The following is an 18,395-nucleotide window of genomic DNA, read 5'->3' on the forward strand; positions in this document are numbered from 1 at the left end:
TACAGAAACATTTTCTCTCAATCAGTTAGTGAAATCACCAACATTTCTTCACTAATTCCAAACCAGTTCCTTAACATTTTATTCAAAAATAAATATAGTTTTCCTATATTGTCAAATTCTCAAATCATATCAGAAAATCATGGACAGGTCACAGTAGGCTCACAATGAGAGAAACATTTTGATGTCTCTGTTTACAATATTGATGATTATTACTACCTGACTGGCCACCGTATGTTCCTGGAGGACAGGGATATTGAGTGCCTTCCTTTGTTGCAGTGGGGCAATAACAACCTGACGGACACAGTTCAGGAATCATCGAAGTGGGGGGGCAGTAATATCCTGCAACAACAGTTAAATTGCGATGGAAATTTTAGATGCCCTGAACATTCTTTAAAAAGAAAAAACAGGCAGTGGTCATTTTGAGTTGTAATTAGCTTATAACCAAACTTCTGTTGATCGCATGATCAAGACAAGTCTGGCGCACGATGGGTAGACTGAATCTGACAACCTTTTCTGCTGTACCACTCTGATTGTGAATTTCGCAGCAGCTGTTTAAAGAATTTGCCTCAGATAAGTTGCATTGTCAGTGTTGAGACTGAACACAACCATACTAAATTTGTTTCTGTCTCTAATCCTCCTGTACCTCAATCAAAGACTTAAAGAACTGCCACCTTCAGTGACAAATGACTAATTTACAAATCATGACGTTGGCAGTTTGACGGCTGCATGTAAAAGGATTGCAAACAAAAATTTTAAAAGTAAATTCATGACCAGACAACTTATCCATGAGTTGGCCCCTTTAAAATCAATTGAAAAGAACTGAATGCTATGAAGATACGAACAAGGAACAGGATAAGGCCATTCAGTCGCTCAGGTCTGCTCTGCCATTTAATAAGATCATGGGTGATCTGACTGTCAACTCAAATCCACAATCCCATCTATTCCTGATAACCTTTTACATAGAATCCCTACAAGTGCGTAAACGGGCCATTTGGCCCAACATGTCCACACTGACTCTCTGAAGAGCATCCGAGCCAAACTCAACCACCTACCCTATCCCTGTAACCCTCCATTTCCCGTGGCTCATACACCTAACCTTCACATCCCTGGAAACCACGGGCAATTTATCATGGCCAATCCACCTAACCTGCACATCTTTGGACAGTTGGAGGAAACTGGAGCACCTGGAGGAAACCCATGCAGACACGGGGAGAATGTGCAAACTCCACACAGACAATCCTCGAGGCTGGAATTGAACCTGGGTCCCTGGTACTGAGAGGTAGCAGTGCTAACCACTGAGCCACTGTGCTGCAAACATCCTCAACAAGATTCAATCTACCTCTGCCTTAAAAAATATTCTAGGATTCTGCTACAACTACCTTTTCAGGAAGAGTATTCCAAAGACTCAATCATCAGAGAAAGATTTTTGCATCATCTCAGTTTTAAGTGGGTGGCCCTGAACTTTAACAAAATTCCTAGCTCTAGATTCTCCCATAACAGGAAATATCCTCTTCACATATACCCTGTCAATACCCCTCAGGAGTACGGTTCAAGCAAGTTATCTCTTACTCTTCTAAACTTCAGCAGCTCTAAACATAATATATTTATATTTATGGAATAATAATGAGTGCAGCATAAAGAACAAACACAACAAAAATGGCACAATCAACAACAATATAGGGCTTTGAAACCAAGCAAATACTCAAATCAGACGTGCTCAATAGGGAGCTCTGGAAATTGTTGCAGGTGTCAATACTTCTGAAGCCATAGCAAGATCAATTATAAGGATGGATGATGGAGCAGCAATCTGTTGCATATGTAGGACAAGAAAAAAAATAAACATCTATGCTTATCGAGATGCTGTATCACTTAAGGATATTTTACCTGCTGGGCAGGTTTTGCAATGCTCCAGTCCCTCCTCTTCAGCATAGGTTCCTGGTGGACATGGCTGTGGTAGAACTGACCCTGAGGGACACTGTTGCCCAGTACCACACTTTCCACCTTTTCCCAAGAAGAGCTGGGCAGGACCAGGATTGGGAATGTTCATCCCTGCAAACACAGAAAAACTATAATCCTTCTCAATGATTTCAGAATTATCCTGCATCCAGATGTTTTATTTTCATATGACTGCTTTTCCATCTCACGTTTCTAAATAAAATGCTTCAACAAAATTTTGTAGAGTTTATTTTAAGATATCGGAGCAGAAGGAAGCTATTTATTCCATTGTGTCCATTCCACCATTCAATGACTGATCTGAATCCTCAACTCGAATTTCCTGCCTTTTCTCCATATCCCTGATTCCCTTATTGATTAAAAAATGCCTAACACAGTCTTGAATATTCTTAACAACCCAACTTTGACAATCCGCTGTGGTAAATGTACATAACTTCACATTTTCTGACATTTTATCCCACTTGCTGAGTTTCTTGCCCAACCCATTTATCATGTCTTTAGACTTTGCAGGCTGCTTGTTTTATCCTCACCATTTGCCTTCCCATCTACCATTGTGTCATCCAAAAATTGGCTAAAAACAATCACACAAGCTTTTCTGGAAGATAGTTCCAAAGATTTGTGATCGTCAGAGGAAACAGTTTTGCACCATTTGTTTTACATGGTCGAACCCCTGTTTTTTAAGCAGTGATCCATGGATTCTCCCAAAAGAAGAAACATCACTGGGAGCTCCCATGATGCTTATATCCCATGTTCCAGCTTTGATTCAAAGGCTGGATGTTTTGCAAGGATGTTAACTGGGAGACAACAGCTACCCTCTGCAAATATGCCTCATAACTCCATTACATAACCACCCAGTTGAGGTTGAGGTTGAATGTTGATAAATGCTGACTATTCTTCAACCAGGGTCATGGTGGCAGAGAGGGCTGGTCCACTGAAGACACAAATATGATGCTTTGATTGAGCTGGGGTACACGCCTTGTAGAGTATGTTGCATAATCTTTACGCGCTGTACTTTGCCCAACTGGAACAGGCAAAGAGAGGATATGGTGGACAGGAAAACTGAACAGGAGTTTCCTCACCTTCTGCACTATTGAGTGCTGCATCATTGGTGCAACAACCCACTCAGGACTTATTTGACACCTAGTTCTAATGGAATGTGAAGTGTCATGATCTTTCACTGACTGTAAATCGGTTGTTGCTCAAAAGGCCAGCAGTTCCTGTCCGTTCCAAGAAGCGAGTACAGCTTTTCTTTAGTCAATACAGTGTGGAGCTGGAGGAAGACAGGAGGTCAGTCAGCATCAGAGGAGCAGGAAAGTTGACGTTTTGGGTTTACAGCCTTCATCAGCACTGGGGAGGGGGAAGGGAGTTGGGAAATAAATAAAGGGAGGAGGGGTGGGGCTAGCGGAAGGTAGGTGGGATGGTGATAGGTGGGTGATAGATGAAAACTCTGCAGCTTTTCTTTATTTGATTTTTCTTTGCTTTCGTTCTTTCTGAATTGGAACCTGAGTTGGGTTTAAACTGTCATGGGACAGGTTAGTTTTACCCTACTAATGAATTGTTGTTACAATAGTAATCCTGCTCCGTACGGTAGGAAATGCAGGTTCAGACATTTAGTGTATGTGCTTGGCTGAGGTGCCAGCGTTGCAAAGCTACCGTCTGTGAGATTATGACTGAATGCCTCTAAGTCAGAATGTCGTCTAAATGTAACTATACCCTACCACCGCAGATCACTGGTTGGTTTGGGATAACCGACCGTGGTTGGTGCGTTGAGCTGCTCGATTCAGGGCAGGAGCTCGGCCATACGGGTGCTGCCTCTCTTGTAAATGCACAGAAATGCTCGTGGGGAACCTGGTACTAAATCATTCATAGACAACTTGATTCTGGCTCAGGATTTCGTAAGCAGCTACCTTGCAGTGATCTATTGAATGTCGAAAAAAAGCAAAAAAAAAAAAGAAAAATAAAAGAGAAAACAAAATGGAGGGGTGACACAGTAGCTTAGTGGTTGACACTGCAACCTCACTGCACCAGGGACCCGAGTTCAATTCTAGATTTGGGCGACCGTCTGCGTGGAGTTTGAACATTCTCCCCGTGTCTGCGTGGGTTTCCTCCGGGTGCTCCGGTTTCCTCCAAAGTCCTGTTAGGGTGAAGGGCAAGGCTGGTAGGCTGGTTTTGGTCATGAAAAAGAAGGAAGCATGTGTCAGGTATAGACAACAGGGACCCAGTGAATACCTAGAAGAGTATAAAGGCAATAGAGTATACTTAAGAAGGAAATCAGAGGGCAAAAAGGGGATTCGGCAAATAGCGTTAAGGAGAATCCGAAGGGATTCTACAAATACATTAAGGACAAAAGGGTAACTAGGGAGGGAATAAGGCCCCTTAAAGATCAGCAAGGCCACCCATGTGTGGAACTGCAGGAGATGAGAGAGATACTAAATGAGTATTTTGCATCAGTGTTTACAGTGGAGAAGGATATCAAAGATATAGAACATGGGCAAAAATAAAATCTTGAAAACTATCTATGCTGCAGAGGAGGAGGTGCTGAATGTACTAAAATGCATAAAGGTAGAAAAATCCCAGGGACCTGATGAGGTGTACCCTACACTCTGCAGAAGTGAGGGAAGAGATTACTGGTCCCTTTGTTGAGATATTCGTATTATCGATAGCCACAGGTGAGGTGCCGGAAGACTGGAGGTTGGCTAATGTGGTGCTGCTATTTAAGAAAGGTGGTCAGGAAAAGCCAGGGAAATATAGGTATGCCTGACATCGGTGGTGCGCAAGTTGTTGGAGGGACTCCTGAAGGACAGGATTTATACGCATTTGGAAAGACAAGTACTGATTAGGGATAACCAACATGGCTTTGTGCATGGGCAACCATGTCTCACTAACTTGATTGAGTTTTTGAAGAAGTAACAAAGAGGATTGATGAGGGCAGAGAGGTGGATATGATCTATATGGATTTCAGTAAGGTACTCAACAAGGTTCCTCATGATACATTGGTTAGCAAGGTTAGATCGTATGGGATACTTGGAGAACTAGCTATTTTGATACAGAACTGGCTCAAAGGTAGAAGACAGAGGTGGTGAAGGGTTGCTTTGGTATGCTACAAGGGTTGGTGCTGGGTCCACTGCTTTTTGTCATTTACATAAATGATTTGGATGTGAACACAGGAGGTATGGTTAGTAAGTTTGCAGATGGCATGAAAATTGGAGGTTTAGTGGACAGCGAAGAAGGTTATCTCAGAGTACAATGGGATCTTGTTCAGATGGGCCAATGGGCCGAGGATTGGCAGATGGAGCTAAGTTTAGATAAATGGGAGGTGCTGCATTTTGGTAAGACAAATCAGGGCAGGAATTATAAACTTAATGGTAGGGTCTTGGGGAGTGTTGCTGAACAAAGAGACTTTGGAGTGCAGGTTCCTTGAAAGTAGAGTTGCAGGTAGATAAGGTAGTGAAGAAGGCATTTGGTGTGCTTGCCTTTATTGGTCAGTGCATTGAGTATGGGAATTGGGAGGCCATGTTGCATCTGTACAGGACATTGGTTCAGCCACTTTTGGAGTATTGCATGCAGTTCTGGTCTCCCTCCTATAGGGAGGATGTTGTCAAACTCGAAAGGGTTCAGAAAAAGATGTTGCCAGGGTTAGAGCGTTTGAGCTACAGGGAGAGGCTGAATAGGCTGGGGTATTTTCTCTGGATTGTCGGAGGCTAAGGGGTGACCTTATAGTGGTTTATAAAATCATGAGGGGCATTGATAGGTTAATTAGGCAAGGTCTTTTCCCTGGCGGGGGGGGGGGGGGGGGGGGGGCAGTCAAAAACGAGGGGGCATAGGTTTAAGGTGAGGGGGGAAAGATATAAAAGGGACCTAAAGGGCAACATTTTCATGAGGAGGGTCATGCATGTATGGAATGAGCTGCCAGAAGAAGTGGTGGAGGCTGGTACAATTACAACATTTAAAAGGCATCTGGATGGGTATTTGAATAAGAAAGGTTTAGAAGGATGTGGGCCAAATGCTGGCAAAAGGGACTAGATTTGTATAGAGTATCTTGTCGGCATGGACTGAAGGGTCTGTTTCTGTGCTGTATATCTCTATGACTCTAAGTGCAGGTTAGGTGGATTGGCCATACTGAATTGCCCCTAGTATACAGGGATGTGCAGGCTAGGTGGATTAACCATGGGAAATGCAGGTTTACAGGAATATGGTAAAGTGTGGGTGTGGGTGTTGGTGGGATGTCCTTCAGAGGCCAGTATGGACTGGATGAGTTCAAGGGCTGTTTCCACACTGTAGGGATTCAATGAATAAAATCATGGAAAGAGTAGCTCTCTCGGACAGGGTTCAAAGACGGGATGATGCTAAGAATGAGTAACCATTTGTATCTTGGTTATTAAAGAACAATACAATTACGAATGTGCAGCTGTATTTGGAAAAACACATCCCATGCCATATATATGCCTCCAGAAACCTTTCTTTTTTCATTCCCCTCCAACTACTTTCACTGCAAAGGGCAGCTCTTGTGTGATAGTACTTAACTTGGTGCCTGACTTGGTGTGGTGCTAGGAATTCTAGAAGTTCCCAGCAGTGACATGTATTACTGGTGCACAGCAGTGTTGGTACAGCAGAGCTGGTGCTGAGATAATGGGATGAGCTGTTGAGAATTGAGAGAGAAAATTCACTGGAAGCTCAGGGAGAGAAATCTTAAGGTTCTGAAGTAGAGTTGTAGCTCAGGTTGTGGATGCCGTGGTTGGTTTGCTCACTGAGCTGGTTCATTAGTTTGCAGACGTTTCATTACGCTGCTGGGTAACATCATCAGTGCAGCCTCCGATGAAGCGCTGTTGTGTTTTCCCACCTGGTATTTAAACAATGAGGTCCATTGGAATTGGTTACCTCATTTTTGGTTTTCCTTCACAGTGGTGTATATATGGGGTCTAGTTCTGTGTGTTTATTGATGGCCTTCTTGGTGGAGAACCAGACCTCTAGAAATTCCTGTGCTTGTCTCTGTTTGGCTTGTCCTAGGATCCTGGTGTTGTCCCAATCAAACTGGTGGTTCTCCTTATCTGTGTGAATGGAGATGAGTGAGTATTGGTCGTGCCTTTTTGTTGCTAGTTGGTGTTCACGCATTCTTGTGGCCAATTTTCTTCCTGTCTGTCCAATGAGAAATCCTTCATGAAACTGCCCAAAATTGCCACGTAATCAATTTTTGGTAAAATTCAGCCCATTAACTCCATTTCTCTCCTTGTAGCTACAGCCAGACTTGCAGAGAATTTCTAACACTTTTTGTTTCAACTTCAGATTTCCAGCATCTGTACTATTTTGCTTTTGTATTAATACAACTTAGCAATCCAATTTGTTCAACAGGGAGAATTTGAATAGATCTAGTTGCCCGCAAAGAGAATTTAAACATATGGGTTCAATTACGTTTCCCCTTATGGAGACAAGATTTTTGTCTGGAACAAAATTTCTCATTGAAAGTACTAAAGAACTCAAGTATGTGAGTATTATTATCGGTGAAAGGTTGTAGAATTTTGAAGTAACAACTCCTAAAATATATTCATGCTGACAATGCTCCCACCTAAAAATTCTGATGGCACATTTATTCTAAGGTTTTCTCCTATCATTTTGCTTTGTCAGACTCTAGCTTGATTTAAATTCCATTTTTCTTTTACCTGAGATGCAGTAATGTCCAGGGTCACACTTCCCCTGTGGTGAAGAAAGACCAACTTGCGCACAGTAGAATTCCCCCTTTACGCGGAAAGCAATCATCCTCTTCTTTCAAACCCATACGTCCTCCATATGTGCCTGAGGCAAAAACGTAAATATCTCTAAGTTATTTATGTACTTGATGAATTTTAATTCAAAACAAAATTACAGAGAGTTGAAGGGGCTCAAATTCCTGTCAACAGTAGCCTTCAAAAAAACTGAAGTGGATAAACACTGAAGGGAAGAAAAGAATCCAGATGCTGGCTAATCAACAGCTTAGTGGGTTGAATTCTATAGCTCCTTAAGAGCCACCACAGGAATGTTGGACTGAGCAAGTGCATACTTGCTACAAGATTCTGATTAAGAACATAAAAAATTGCAATGTGAGTTGTGCATATGGCCTATTCAGCCTCTGCACAATGTGACCTGGGTTGAAACTGAACATTTTCGTACCTGTGTTATCCCTACATCCCTTAATTCTATGACTGAATGATTTGCTTTAATTGCTGTTTCCTATTAATATATCTAGATCACTTCAGGTGAAAATCTGCCATAATGCCACGGTCCCTTTTTTGACCTGTTTAGCACAAAGTCAAATTGAAAACAACTCAACTTGGCATGATCAACAGCAGCTATATTTGTCACAGTATATTGGAAACAATCATACAGCAAGACTACAATGAGCAGGCAAATCTGCTTCCAAATTTATTTAAATTTAAAATAGTTTAGACTCTGGTATTTACTTTCGGATTGTATTTCATAATTACTGTGAAATAATACATATAACAAAAATTCAGTTGTTTATTTGAAATATATAAATCATAATGATCATGATGAAGCTAAACCAACATCATGAAGCAATTTTATTTGTCTCCTACTCACCTGCAGGGCAAGATGTGATGTCTGCACCCGTACCTTCAGTACAATAAAATCCTAATGGACACAGATTAATCTTATTGCCAGAGACACAAAAATATCCTGCAGGACACACAACACATTCAGTCCCACCACTATGATTCAGGAAGGTCCCACTTGGGCAAGGGACAGGTTTATAGGTTCCAGCATGACAGTAAAATCCCTCAGGACAAACACCACCACTTTCTCCGTCTAAAAAAAGCAAGTTATTAAAAATACAAATAATAACTTTTATCTGTACTGGGAGATTTTATAGTTATCCACATTCTTTGATTAAATTATAATTGTCAATAACAGCGACGATGTTAGGGATAGCTTTGTGCTATGATCTGGTTAGGAACTATCAATGTTTAAAAATAAATCTGTTCTAACCAGTTCAACTATATCACAAGATTTTACTTTCTTTTAACAAAACAAATGTTACTATATAAAAGACTTTAAAAAGTTATCCATCCTAAGCATAGGCTTATTTCCTACTTCCCCAAGAATTCCTGTCCATACGCATCAATCTTAAAGTGATTGCGTTGTATGGTAATGCCTGATAAGTATGTCACTGTCGTCTGGAAATTCTCCTTAGCTCCAGCCAGTATCAAACATGAAACTTTAAATTTCTCTTTCTCGAGTGTGGAGGCCTCAGTCCCTTGTTCTTGTTAATTTTCTAAGATTGCCAAACTAATCAAATTATTTTATTTCACAACAAAACACTATAAAGCCTATGGTAGATTATCTTCTAGCTTCAAATTAGGCAGTTTTCTAGTTGATGTTCCCTCAATATTCAAACTGATATTAAACTCTGTCCCCGTTCAATGCAATTAATGAAGAGGCAAGTGTTCTTTATGCTTACAGCACAGGTCTAACTCTTTTGTTTTGACTAACCTGTCTCAGTGGGCTGCAAACCACACAATGTCTAAAGTGCAACAGACAACCTCGCCCAGCAAACACCCAGCTAAATGGAGAGCAGAGAACCTTCCCCTGCTTCTTCCATCTTCAGGACAGCTTACCCTGGTCTGGACTATTGTCAAAACAACTTTCAAACTAATTATCAGATCTTTACAATTTCTCCGGCTATGTAAACCCACCTGCTGGTTTATAGATTATACTTCTATTTCGAAGTATTAAACAAATAAGGGCAATCTTCAGAACTGCAATTTCTTTAGGTGTTCTGGCAATCACAAAGGCCCAGCATTTTAATGAACTCCCATTTCCCATAATAATCTTTCCAGAACTAAAGTTTGCCTGTAAAAAATTTAAAATGAATTGCACGCGAGAGCCAATCACACAGTTGCTGGCAGACAGAAGGCAATTTGTCATTGATAATCAGTTATCATTGTACAGACCAATCAGCTACTTCTTGCTGGCCAAATTTCATTTTGTACACACATCCCCCTCCCCCAGCTCTGGCTCCAGTCCATCAGTTGTCCTTCCCTCATTGCTTAAATAAGCAGCTGAGTAGACAGCACTTAAAATGAGTGTCAAGTAACTTGCTTTTAAAAAGTGTACTGATTCCTTCAACGATCTTTGGTTTTAAAACTATCCACTTCCCACTTCAGTCCACAAAAAAAAAAGCACAGAAAAATGATAAGACCTTTACATGTGTGAATCCTGTTACTGGTGATAGGATCTCCCTTCAATCAGGTTGTTTAACCAAGATTTTACTTCGCCCATCAAAGGATGATCTTTCTTCCCCCCGGGGCTCTATAAGTAGATGAGTTTAGCATCTTCTTATAGAATTATAGGATACTGTTACTTTAATTTGCCTAACTTTGGAATAGCTTTGGAAATTCTTGCTGAAACTGTCTCCAATTTTCAATTGAAGTACTGTATATACTCAAATTATGCGGCTTAGACAAAGAGATACATTTCTACTTAACAACGAAGCATTCTGATCCCCCCCATATATACAATACTTCATTTACATTTAGTCTTCTCTGATTAAGCTTTGTGGTTATTTACCTATACATCTTAAGATCTGTGTTTCCTGAACCTTGAAAGTTTTACAATAGTTGCTCTGACTCTCTCAGACTTCAACTATGACAAGCTGTCTGCCAGTATTGAACCAGTTGCTCCTGTGTCAAGTTAAATTCTGTTTCAAAGCTCTGGGGCAGATTCAAATTCATGGTCCAGAATCTGTTTTGACTCATTTTGACATCACTTAGGAATACTGTCTTTACGTTCTGTTCTGCACCTTTAAATTATTGAATATTTTCCTTAGAGTCTGATTTCTATTTTGCTGTAAATTTTACTTTTGCAGGATCTTGTCTTTGTTTTTGAAGTGATGAAAACGCAGTTAACTGGCGATATTTTCCAAAGTGTATCAACTGGCCACACTTCTAGCACTCAGCACCCCACTGGACATTTGTTGTGATTGTGATTCTATTTGTAGCCTAATCTTGTAGAATATATGATCAATGACATTAGTTACCATGCTTTTGGGAGTCTCATGATGTCACCTTGGGGCCTCTCCATCCAACTATATTGGGAGAATCTCCGATGTTGCCTTGTAGTACTGATAGATTCTGGCCCCTGATTACTGCTTGCATGTCAATTACATTGCCTCTTCCAGGATTACATTCCCCTTGGGGGGGATCTTGCGGCAAAATGGTTGTGTTCCTATCCCTGGACTGACAGACCCAGGTTCAAGGTTGTCTTGCTCCCGAGATGTGTAATAACATCTCCGAACACGTTGTTTGGAAAAATAGGTTAAATTCTCCTTTGATTATAGAAAATCAGAAAGCTTCTCATCTGCTACACTAATTACTATGGAATCTTTAAATAATTCATCCTTCAAAGTTCTGTAACTGAAAAACACTTTGAAGTGATACAAATCTGTTGGAAAGGCTCCTTTGATTCCCCCCAGTGCTGAGATCTTTAATTAAATCTCACCTGTCCTATCAAGTTTCAGATTTCACTGTTGGCCATAGTGGGATTCAAATCCATGTCCCTAGAACATTAGCCTGTGGTTATGCCTTACTAATCTAGTGACATTGCCATGACACAGCAATCCCCTATGACTTTGTACTGGAGCTCCTGTCCCTACAGGCGATCATGCCTGACTGACCTGGCTGAATTCTTTGGGTTTTCCTTCTTCCTTTCGAAATGTTCCAATCCTGTGTTTTCCTCTCCAGAGTGTTGCCAGTTTGTGGGTATGCTTCAAAGTATTTCAGGTTGTTTTTCCACCTTTCAAAGGTTTGTCTCTCTGTAGTTCCATAATTGAAATTTTCTGAGGTCTTTCTCCACCTTCAGTGTCTTCTCATTTTCCTGCTTCTTTTTCCACTATGTCTTCCGTGGTCTTCTCCTGCCTTTGGAGGCTTCCCTATGCAGCTGTGACCCCTGGATCTTTTAACATCAGCTTTTGGCTCTGATTATTTAGCCCCTGGCTGTCACTATGCTTTAGTTTGTGCTTGAAACCAATTCTGCTACCTACATAATGAGATACCAGTCTGGTAACGCGTGCTGTGGGTGTCTGCACGTACACTGTCCCTGAGGCTACTAATCCTGGTCTCCAAGAAAGGTTCTTCTAATCCTTGTATGTTGTAATACACATTTATTTACATCTGTACATAATATGTTATCAAATATAGCTCACCAGTGTGGTATCTATGACCTTGCTCTTCAAATATTGATTCTTGATTGTAGATTGTACATTGTAGATTCTAGACTGGTCTCTTCTCTCTTACTGATCGTAGTTACATTGTGTTTTACATATTATTGTGTGACAGAGTTAAGCCCAAAAAATATTTCATAAAAGAAACATAGGAAAATTATAGAAATGGTTGTTTGACTTGAACCACAAGCCTAAGCTCAACATTTAAACGAAAGGATTTAGGGAAAAAAACACTACAATTCAATCTCCTAGGATGAATTGCTCTCTTTTCAATAATATAGACATTCCTATCAAACCTCAGCCTTTAGGTTCAAGCATTGACATATCTAGAGTCTATAGATTCATTAGTGTAAAAATCATTTCTCTGGCCTGTATGACTCTCTTCATTTCACATTGAAAATATGATTTATTTACTGTCAAAAGGCTGTGACAAGTAATACATTTACCTGGAATGGATTATTGGAAAGTTCCTTAGGTGTTTCAATTGAAAGAATTCATATTATAACATAAAAACTCTTACACATACCTTGTGGATTAGGCTGGGAAGTGTGTCCGATGCAATAATAGCCTTCGAAACACAAGCCGCTGGGTTGAGTGAGACCAATGTTTCCACAGTAATGTCCTGGATCACATGGCAAACAACCAGCCACTGAATCCCTTCCTATAGAAAGCACCAGATCATTCCCATATTAGAAACAAATTAAATGCAAAGAACTGCAGATGTTGGCAATCCAAAACAAAAAACAGAGTGTGCTGGAGAAACACAGCACGATGGGCAGCAGAGAAACAGTTAACTTTTAAATGAAGGGTGACTGGATTTGAGATGTTACCTCTACTTTTGTCTCAACAGATGCTGCCTGACCTGCTGTGTTTCTCCACCACATTCTTTGAGAAATAAATTAGTATGGCAATATAAAATGATGAACCCTGAAGTGGGGTGTTCATAGTTGGATTTTTTTAGTAGCATAAATGTTTGCCTGGATGTAACACAATTGAAAAATCAGAATGGTTGCAATTCACACTTCTGAAGCAAATTATCAGGAAGGAAAATTGGGTGCCTTTCAGGTTCGGTCACCAATTCAGTTGACTGTTCCGTGAAGTCGCATCAGGCATCAAGTGAACTCAAATGGGGATCTCTGCAAATCTCTGTTTACAAAACAACAACTGCCATATGGATCTCAGTATCAGTTTTACTTGGAACTTAACTAAAACCATGAGTAGCCTGAGATCCAAGGTTGCTGCTGACATTCAAATATGGTTTAATTATTTCTATAATAGAACTATAGTGAACATGGAAGCAAAATTGCATATATGTAGTGAAACTAAGCATGTTGATATTGCATACTGAGGATATTCTTTGGGATTTCATGTATTAAAATGATGAATATGGTTTTGACTTAAGTTTCATAAGTTATTTATACCTTTTGAAGGATTGTATGTCCCAATTGGACAAGGCACTGGCCTCTCAGTCCCACTCACACAGTAATAACCAGCAGGGCAAACAGTACCTTCAATGCCATTATCTGGATTTGGTGATCGAGCACCTGTAAAGATCAAGCAGTGTGCTGTAATCCTAAATTATTAACAATGTTTTGTTCTACCTAATAATTCAAAAGTATGCTCCAGAATATGCAATATGTTCCAGATTCTCTCTCTCTCTCCAAGTGATCTTGATAATGCATTAACAAAAGGTAGCTTTGTACAGTATGGGTTTAGGTTCTAGACACTGCATTTGCAGATAATTCCAATCATTCTCAAATTGAAAAGATCTCTGCTTGTGAGTCAATTTCACCCAGATGCTACATTCTGTTATAATAAAACAAAGACTTGCAGATGCTTGAAATCTGAAACAGAAACAGAAACAGAAATTGCAGGAGAAACTCAGCAGGTCTGTGGGCAGAAAGCAGAGTTAATGTTTCTGGTCCAGTGACCCTTCTTCAGAACCAGGGAAAGCTTTTCAGTTGATATCAATCTGCTGATGAGCATCCTAGAATCTTCAGCCAACAAACAGTCTCTCAAACTCTGGATTCAATCATGATTAAACACATTAAAACATACTGCGGCTAGACTGCTACTCTAAGCTAGATAAATGACAGCCTATTCATTTATTTTTCATCATGTACTATTGAGACATATTTTAAGTTTGGCCTGCCCAGGTGAAGTTTGCAGGTCTCAGCATGGTGCAAGTGTTACAACCACAAACACATTCCAATTATGTTTTAAATAGCTTTTTGAAAGGCTGCTGCAGCTTGGATTATTTTCCTTACACTTTATTAAATGCCAATTACTATCTTGATGTACCACACAATATTACTTGTGTAATAGTAATTCTTTTCCTACTTTATGTCGAATATTTCATTCAATTTTTTTTGCCAAAACGGCTGTTAATAATGTAGCTTCTGCTGTTGGAAATGTAGAATAAAATTGTAAATGGATATAAATTACATCTACACCCATTTTTATACTCTATCGTTAGAGAGGCAGATACAGATATACATAATTTCATATTAGATAACCAACAGTGCACATTGTACACCCAATATACATTTGGTTAATACCCAAAATATATTTAAAGGAATGAAATGATTAAAAGCAAATCAAAACCTGAATGCTTAAGCCCAATCTCAGTTCTATCCTCTAATGTTTAAAGTCAAAAAGCATCAATGTTTTGACTCCTCATTGCATTCACTGCAATATCCTAGGGAAGGATACAATTTGTGGTCTTGAATACTGTAGAAAGTGAATTAGTCTAGTAATCAATTAAATAAAACATGGCAAGTACCAATATTGAACTAGCAGCAGAGTGATAGTCTAAAATCCACTACGGTAAGTTATTAAATGGAATAAATCTGATCAATATATGCTGTGAGAAGTTGCCTGGCAACCTATCTACTGTGTAAACAATCAGCCATCAGGGATGGGTAGTTAACATGCTCTTTCCAACATTGTCCAAATTGAAAGGGAAAATGTGAAGAAATTTGCTCTGTTACCCAGTTTGCAGTAATATCCTCTTGCACATGGACCCTGTGGAGATGTCAATCCAAGATGACTACAGCAGAAGCCAGGGTCGCAAGGAGTACAATTACTTGGAGAGGTCAAACCAGTCTTATTGCTGTAATGGCCAATTGGACAGTCAACACCTGCATTTGGTTTTGAAAAAAAAACATATTCAGATTAAATGTGAACTTGATAAGCTAAATTTTTACCCACCTTCAATTCCATCACAAAGTTTGCTTCATTAACCACGACTCAAACAGACGACTTGTGGCTCTTTCAACTTCCTGGCAATTCATTTTAAATACTGCGCTGCCCATGTTTCCAGTTCTCCAAGCAGCACTTTCCTTGATTAGGGTTGTGTGTCAGGATAGGACAGGGTCTGGCAAGTTTTATCCCATAATTTCTTATAAGAAATCAATAAGTAAGAGGATTAGTGCTTCATTATATGGGCCTGTGCTGTCATTTCCTCTCAATACATTTTATTCCATATTTGAACATATTTCTGAGCAGTAGTCTGTGCTAGTAATGAATGGAGCACTAAGGAAAATAAAGACAGACAAGAACCAACACAGTGACAAAGACAAAAAAAAGCAACTCTGGTGCCATTAATGGAAATATTTAACAGGAATAATAAAAGGCAAGATATTTATATTAAGAGCTATTATTTTGTGCAACAATTTGAAGTCATATTGACAAGACCCTTTTGGGGACCAAGCTGTGATAAGTAGTGCTTACTGCAATAAAATACTGTTACAAGTCCTTGCCTTCCCTTTTAACCACTTAAAGAGCTTATTAATACTATTTTCAAAAACTACCTTTACTGTTCATCACAAGAGTTTCACAATCACACGGCATTTATTTGAGGGGAACTGCTCATCTATAATTTCCAACTTCAGTCCAAGGAAATAATTCCCATATAATTATGAGGCCCATACATAACTCTGACCTATGTACACAGCGAATATAAAAATAAGCCAACATTTTCACATATGAGGTATATTTGCAGAGATTTTGTTTTAAAATATGAAGGTTTCTTACCTGCAACAGAGCCTGCTTCACAGAACTTGCCCATTGGGCAAATATCACCAGTGATGCCATCAGTTGGATTGGGGTACATTGCTCCAATGAGGCAATAAAAACCAGTCAAACAGGATCCAGAGGGTTCAGTCATGCCTTCTTGGCTACAAAACTGTCCCGGAGGGCAAAGGTCACACTCAGCTAGAAACAGAAGAAATGTTTTGGATACAATTTTTAAAAAAAATCTAGATTGTACACTAGAGGACACAGAAGAGGGAATAGTTGAAGCAGGCAGCGATAAGGACAGTAATAGCATGTAATAGTCCCATTATTTTAAGTATTTAGTAGTTAATTACTCCGAATCATGAATAGGCTGCAGGAAGCAAATAATTACACAGATCAGAGTCAATTGTGAGATATAGCACTTTTGGTTGTAAGCAGTATTTGCAGATAGCATACAGAAATTGGAAACAAGGAACCTCCACAAATGACAACCGGCATGTTCAAATGTGATTTCACTGGAGGTAGTTCAGTGAAGGTTTACTAGGATGATTCCCTGGTATGGAACAATTGTCTCATAAGCAAAGGTTAAACAGTTTGAGATGCTACTCATTGGTATTTAGAAGAATGAGAGGTGATCTCACTGAAACATAAAGGATTTTTAAAAGGCTTGACAGAGTAAATGCTGAGAAGGGTATTTCCCCTCATGAGAAAATCAAACACCAGAGGGGATAGTCTCAGAATAAGGGGCCACCAACTTATGACTGAGATAAGGAGCAATTTTTTCTCTCAGAGGGTTGAGAGTCTTTGGAACTCCTTGGCACAGAGAGGACAGAGACATTGTGTATAATTAAGGCTGAAATAAATAGATGCTTGATCAGTCGGGAAATCAAGGTTTACAGGGAAAGGGCAGGAAAGCAGGTGTAAGGAATGTTGGATCATCCATGATCCTATTAAATGGTGGAGCAGGCTCAAGGGGCGAAGCAGCCTACTCCTGTTAGTATTTCTTACGGTCCAAACATCATTCCCCTTTGGGAGTCACCACAATGGACTCAACACAGCTTCTGTTAATGAGCCCTGTTTAACCTGACACAACTAACTACTTAACATAACTTGACAATAAGTGAGATGCCAATATCATCAGAAGAAAACAGCAGGATATTGACAAAGATTAATTAGATGAGATGCAGCATTAATTTTTTTTTAAACAAACATGATTTATTTGTTGCCTTTCAGAACACACGTGGTGCTAGGTTGACCTTGTTTTTCTGCCATAATATTAGCATTTCTTCAGAAGGAACAGTTCTCCGAAGAGGAGCAAGCATTTACCTGCTGAGGTTCGTCCTTCTTTGTTGCTGAAAGTTCCATGAGGATATTTGTACTCGGTGGCAAATTCTATTCTTCTTGGGCAGAAATGCCCAGGTGGACATTGCTGAGGGGCTTCGACTCCCCAGTTGTCCAACTCAGATGTGTAGCAGTAGCTTCCAGCAGGACAAGGATTACACTCAGACTGGCCTTTCAGTGCTTGGTAGAAACCTATTAATCACAAAAATTATTGCAAGTATTACTACCCAGGGAGAAAAGAAAATACTTCAATAAAGAATCTAAACAAATTGCTGATGTGGGATATAGTTCAGCCACCCAGTTCTGGATGGTTTCTTATATCTATATTGGGCATTAAGTTGACCAAATCATCATGGGCAGCATCTTCAAGAACCAGCACTGTTACGCAGAAAGACAAGGGAGCAAGTGTGAGAACACCAACACCTTAGAATTCCTTCCAAAATACACAATATCCTGACTTAGACATGTTGAAATTCGCTCATCGCCTCTGGATCAACATTGCCGAACTTCTTTCTTAACAGCATTGCAAAAGTACCTGTATCACATGCACTGCGCAAAAAGGGTAAGCAGCGAAAATCATCTTTATTTGGCAGAGAATTGGTCACAAAGAGCCTAATTACAAAATATAATACGAGAAGCCGAAAATCAAGTGTGGATCAGATGAATTCTTTTCATGAAAAAGTAGTGTTCTTTGAAGTCAAGCCAATTAAGACATTTTCAAAATGTACTCAGGGATCAAACTATTAAAGGAGATCAGGAAAGAGCAATAAAGAGCTATGTAGTCCTATCAAAGTGTACAGAATCACCCAAATGCAGCGAAGTGCATGAGGCAGAAGAAGCCCCTTTTACCAAACACTTTTGATTTTCTTTCCAT

General features: G+C 39.8%; 1 protein-coding gene across 1 annotated transcript in view; it reads right to left on the reverse strand.

Moving 5' to 3' along the window:
* Positions 1-1,943: 1,943 nt before the first annotated feature.
* Positions 1,944-18,395, reverse strand: part of LOC125486735 (neurogenic locus notch homolog protein 3-like) — a 32,479-nt gene continuing 16,027 nt past the window's right edge. The window contains exons 13-20 of the mRNA XM_048615622.1: positions 17,507-17,713; positions 16,199-16,378; positions 15,154-15,303; positions 13,585-13,707; positions 12,690-12,824; positions 8,527-8,751; positions 7,611-7,743; positions 1,944-2,049 (exon numbers count right to left, since the gene is read on the reverse strand). Of these exons, the coding sequence (XP_048471579.1) occupies positions 7,634-7,743; positions 8,527-8,751; positions 12,690-12,824; positions 13,585-13,707; positions 15,154-15,303; positions 16,199-16,378; positions 17,507-17,713 (1,130 nt within the window). The 3' untranslated portion in view covers positions 1,944-2,049; positions 7,611-7,633. The remainder of the gene's footprint in view (positions 2,050-7,610; positions 7,744-8,526; positions 8,752-12,689; positions 12,825-13,584; positions 13,708-15,153; positions 15,304-16,198; positions 16,379-17,506; positions 17,714-18,395) is intronic.

This window comes from Rhincodon typus, chromosome 32 (genome assembly GCF_021869965.1).
Source record: "Rhincodon typus isolate 14 chromosome 32, sRhiTyp1.1, whole genome shotgun sequence".
In the NCBI taxonomy this organism is placed as follows: Eukaryota; Metazoa; Chordata; class Chondrichthyes; order Orectolobiformes; family Rhincodontidae; genus Rhincodon; species Rhincodon typus.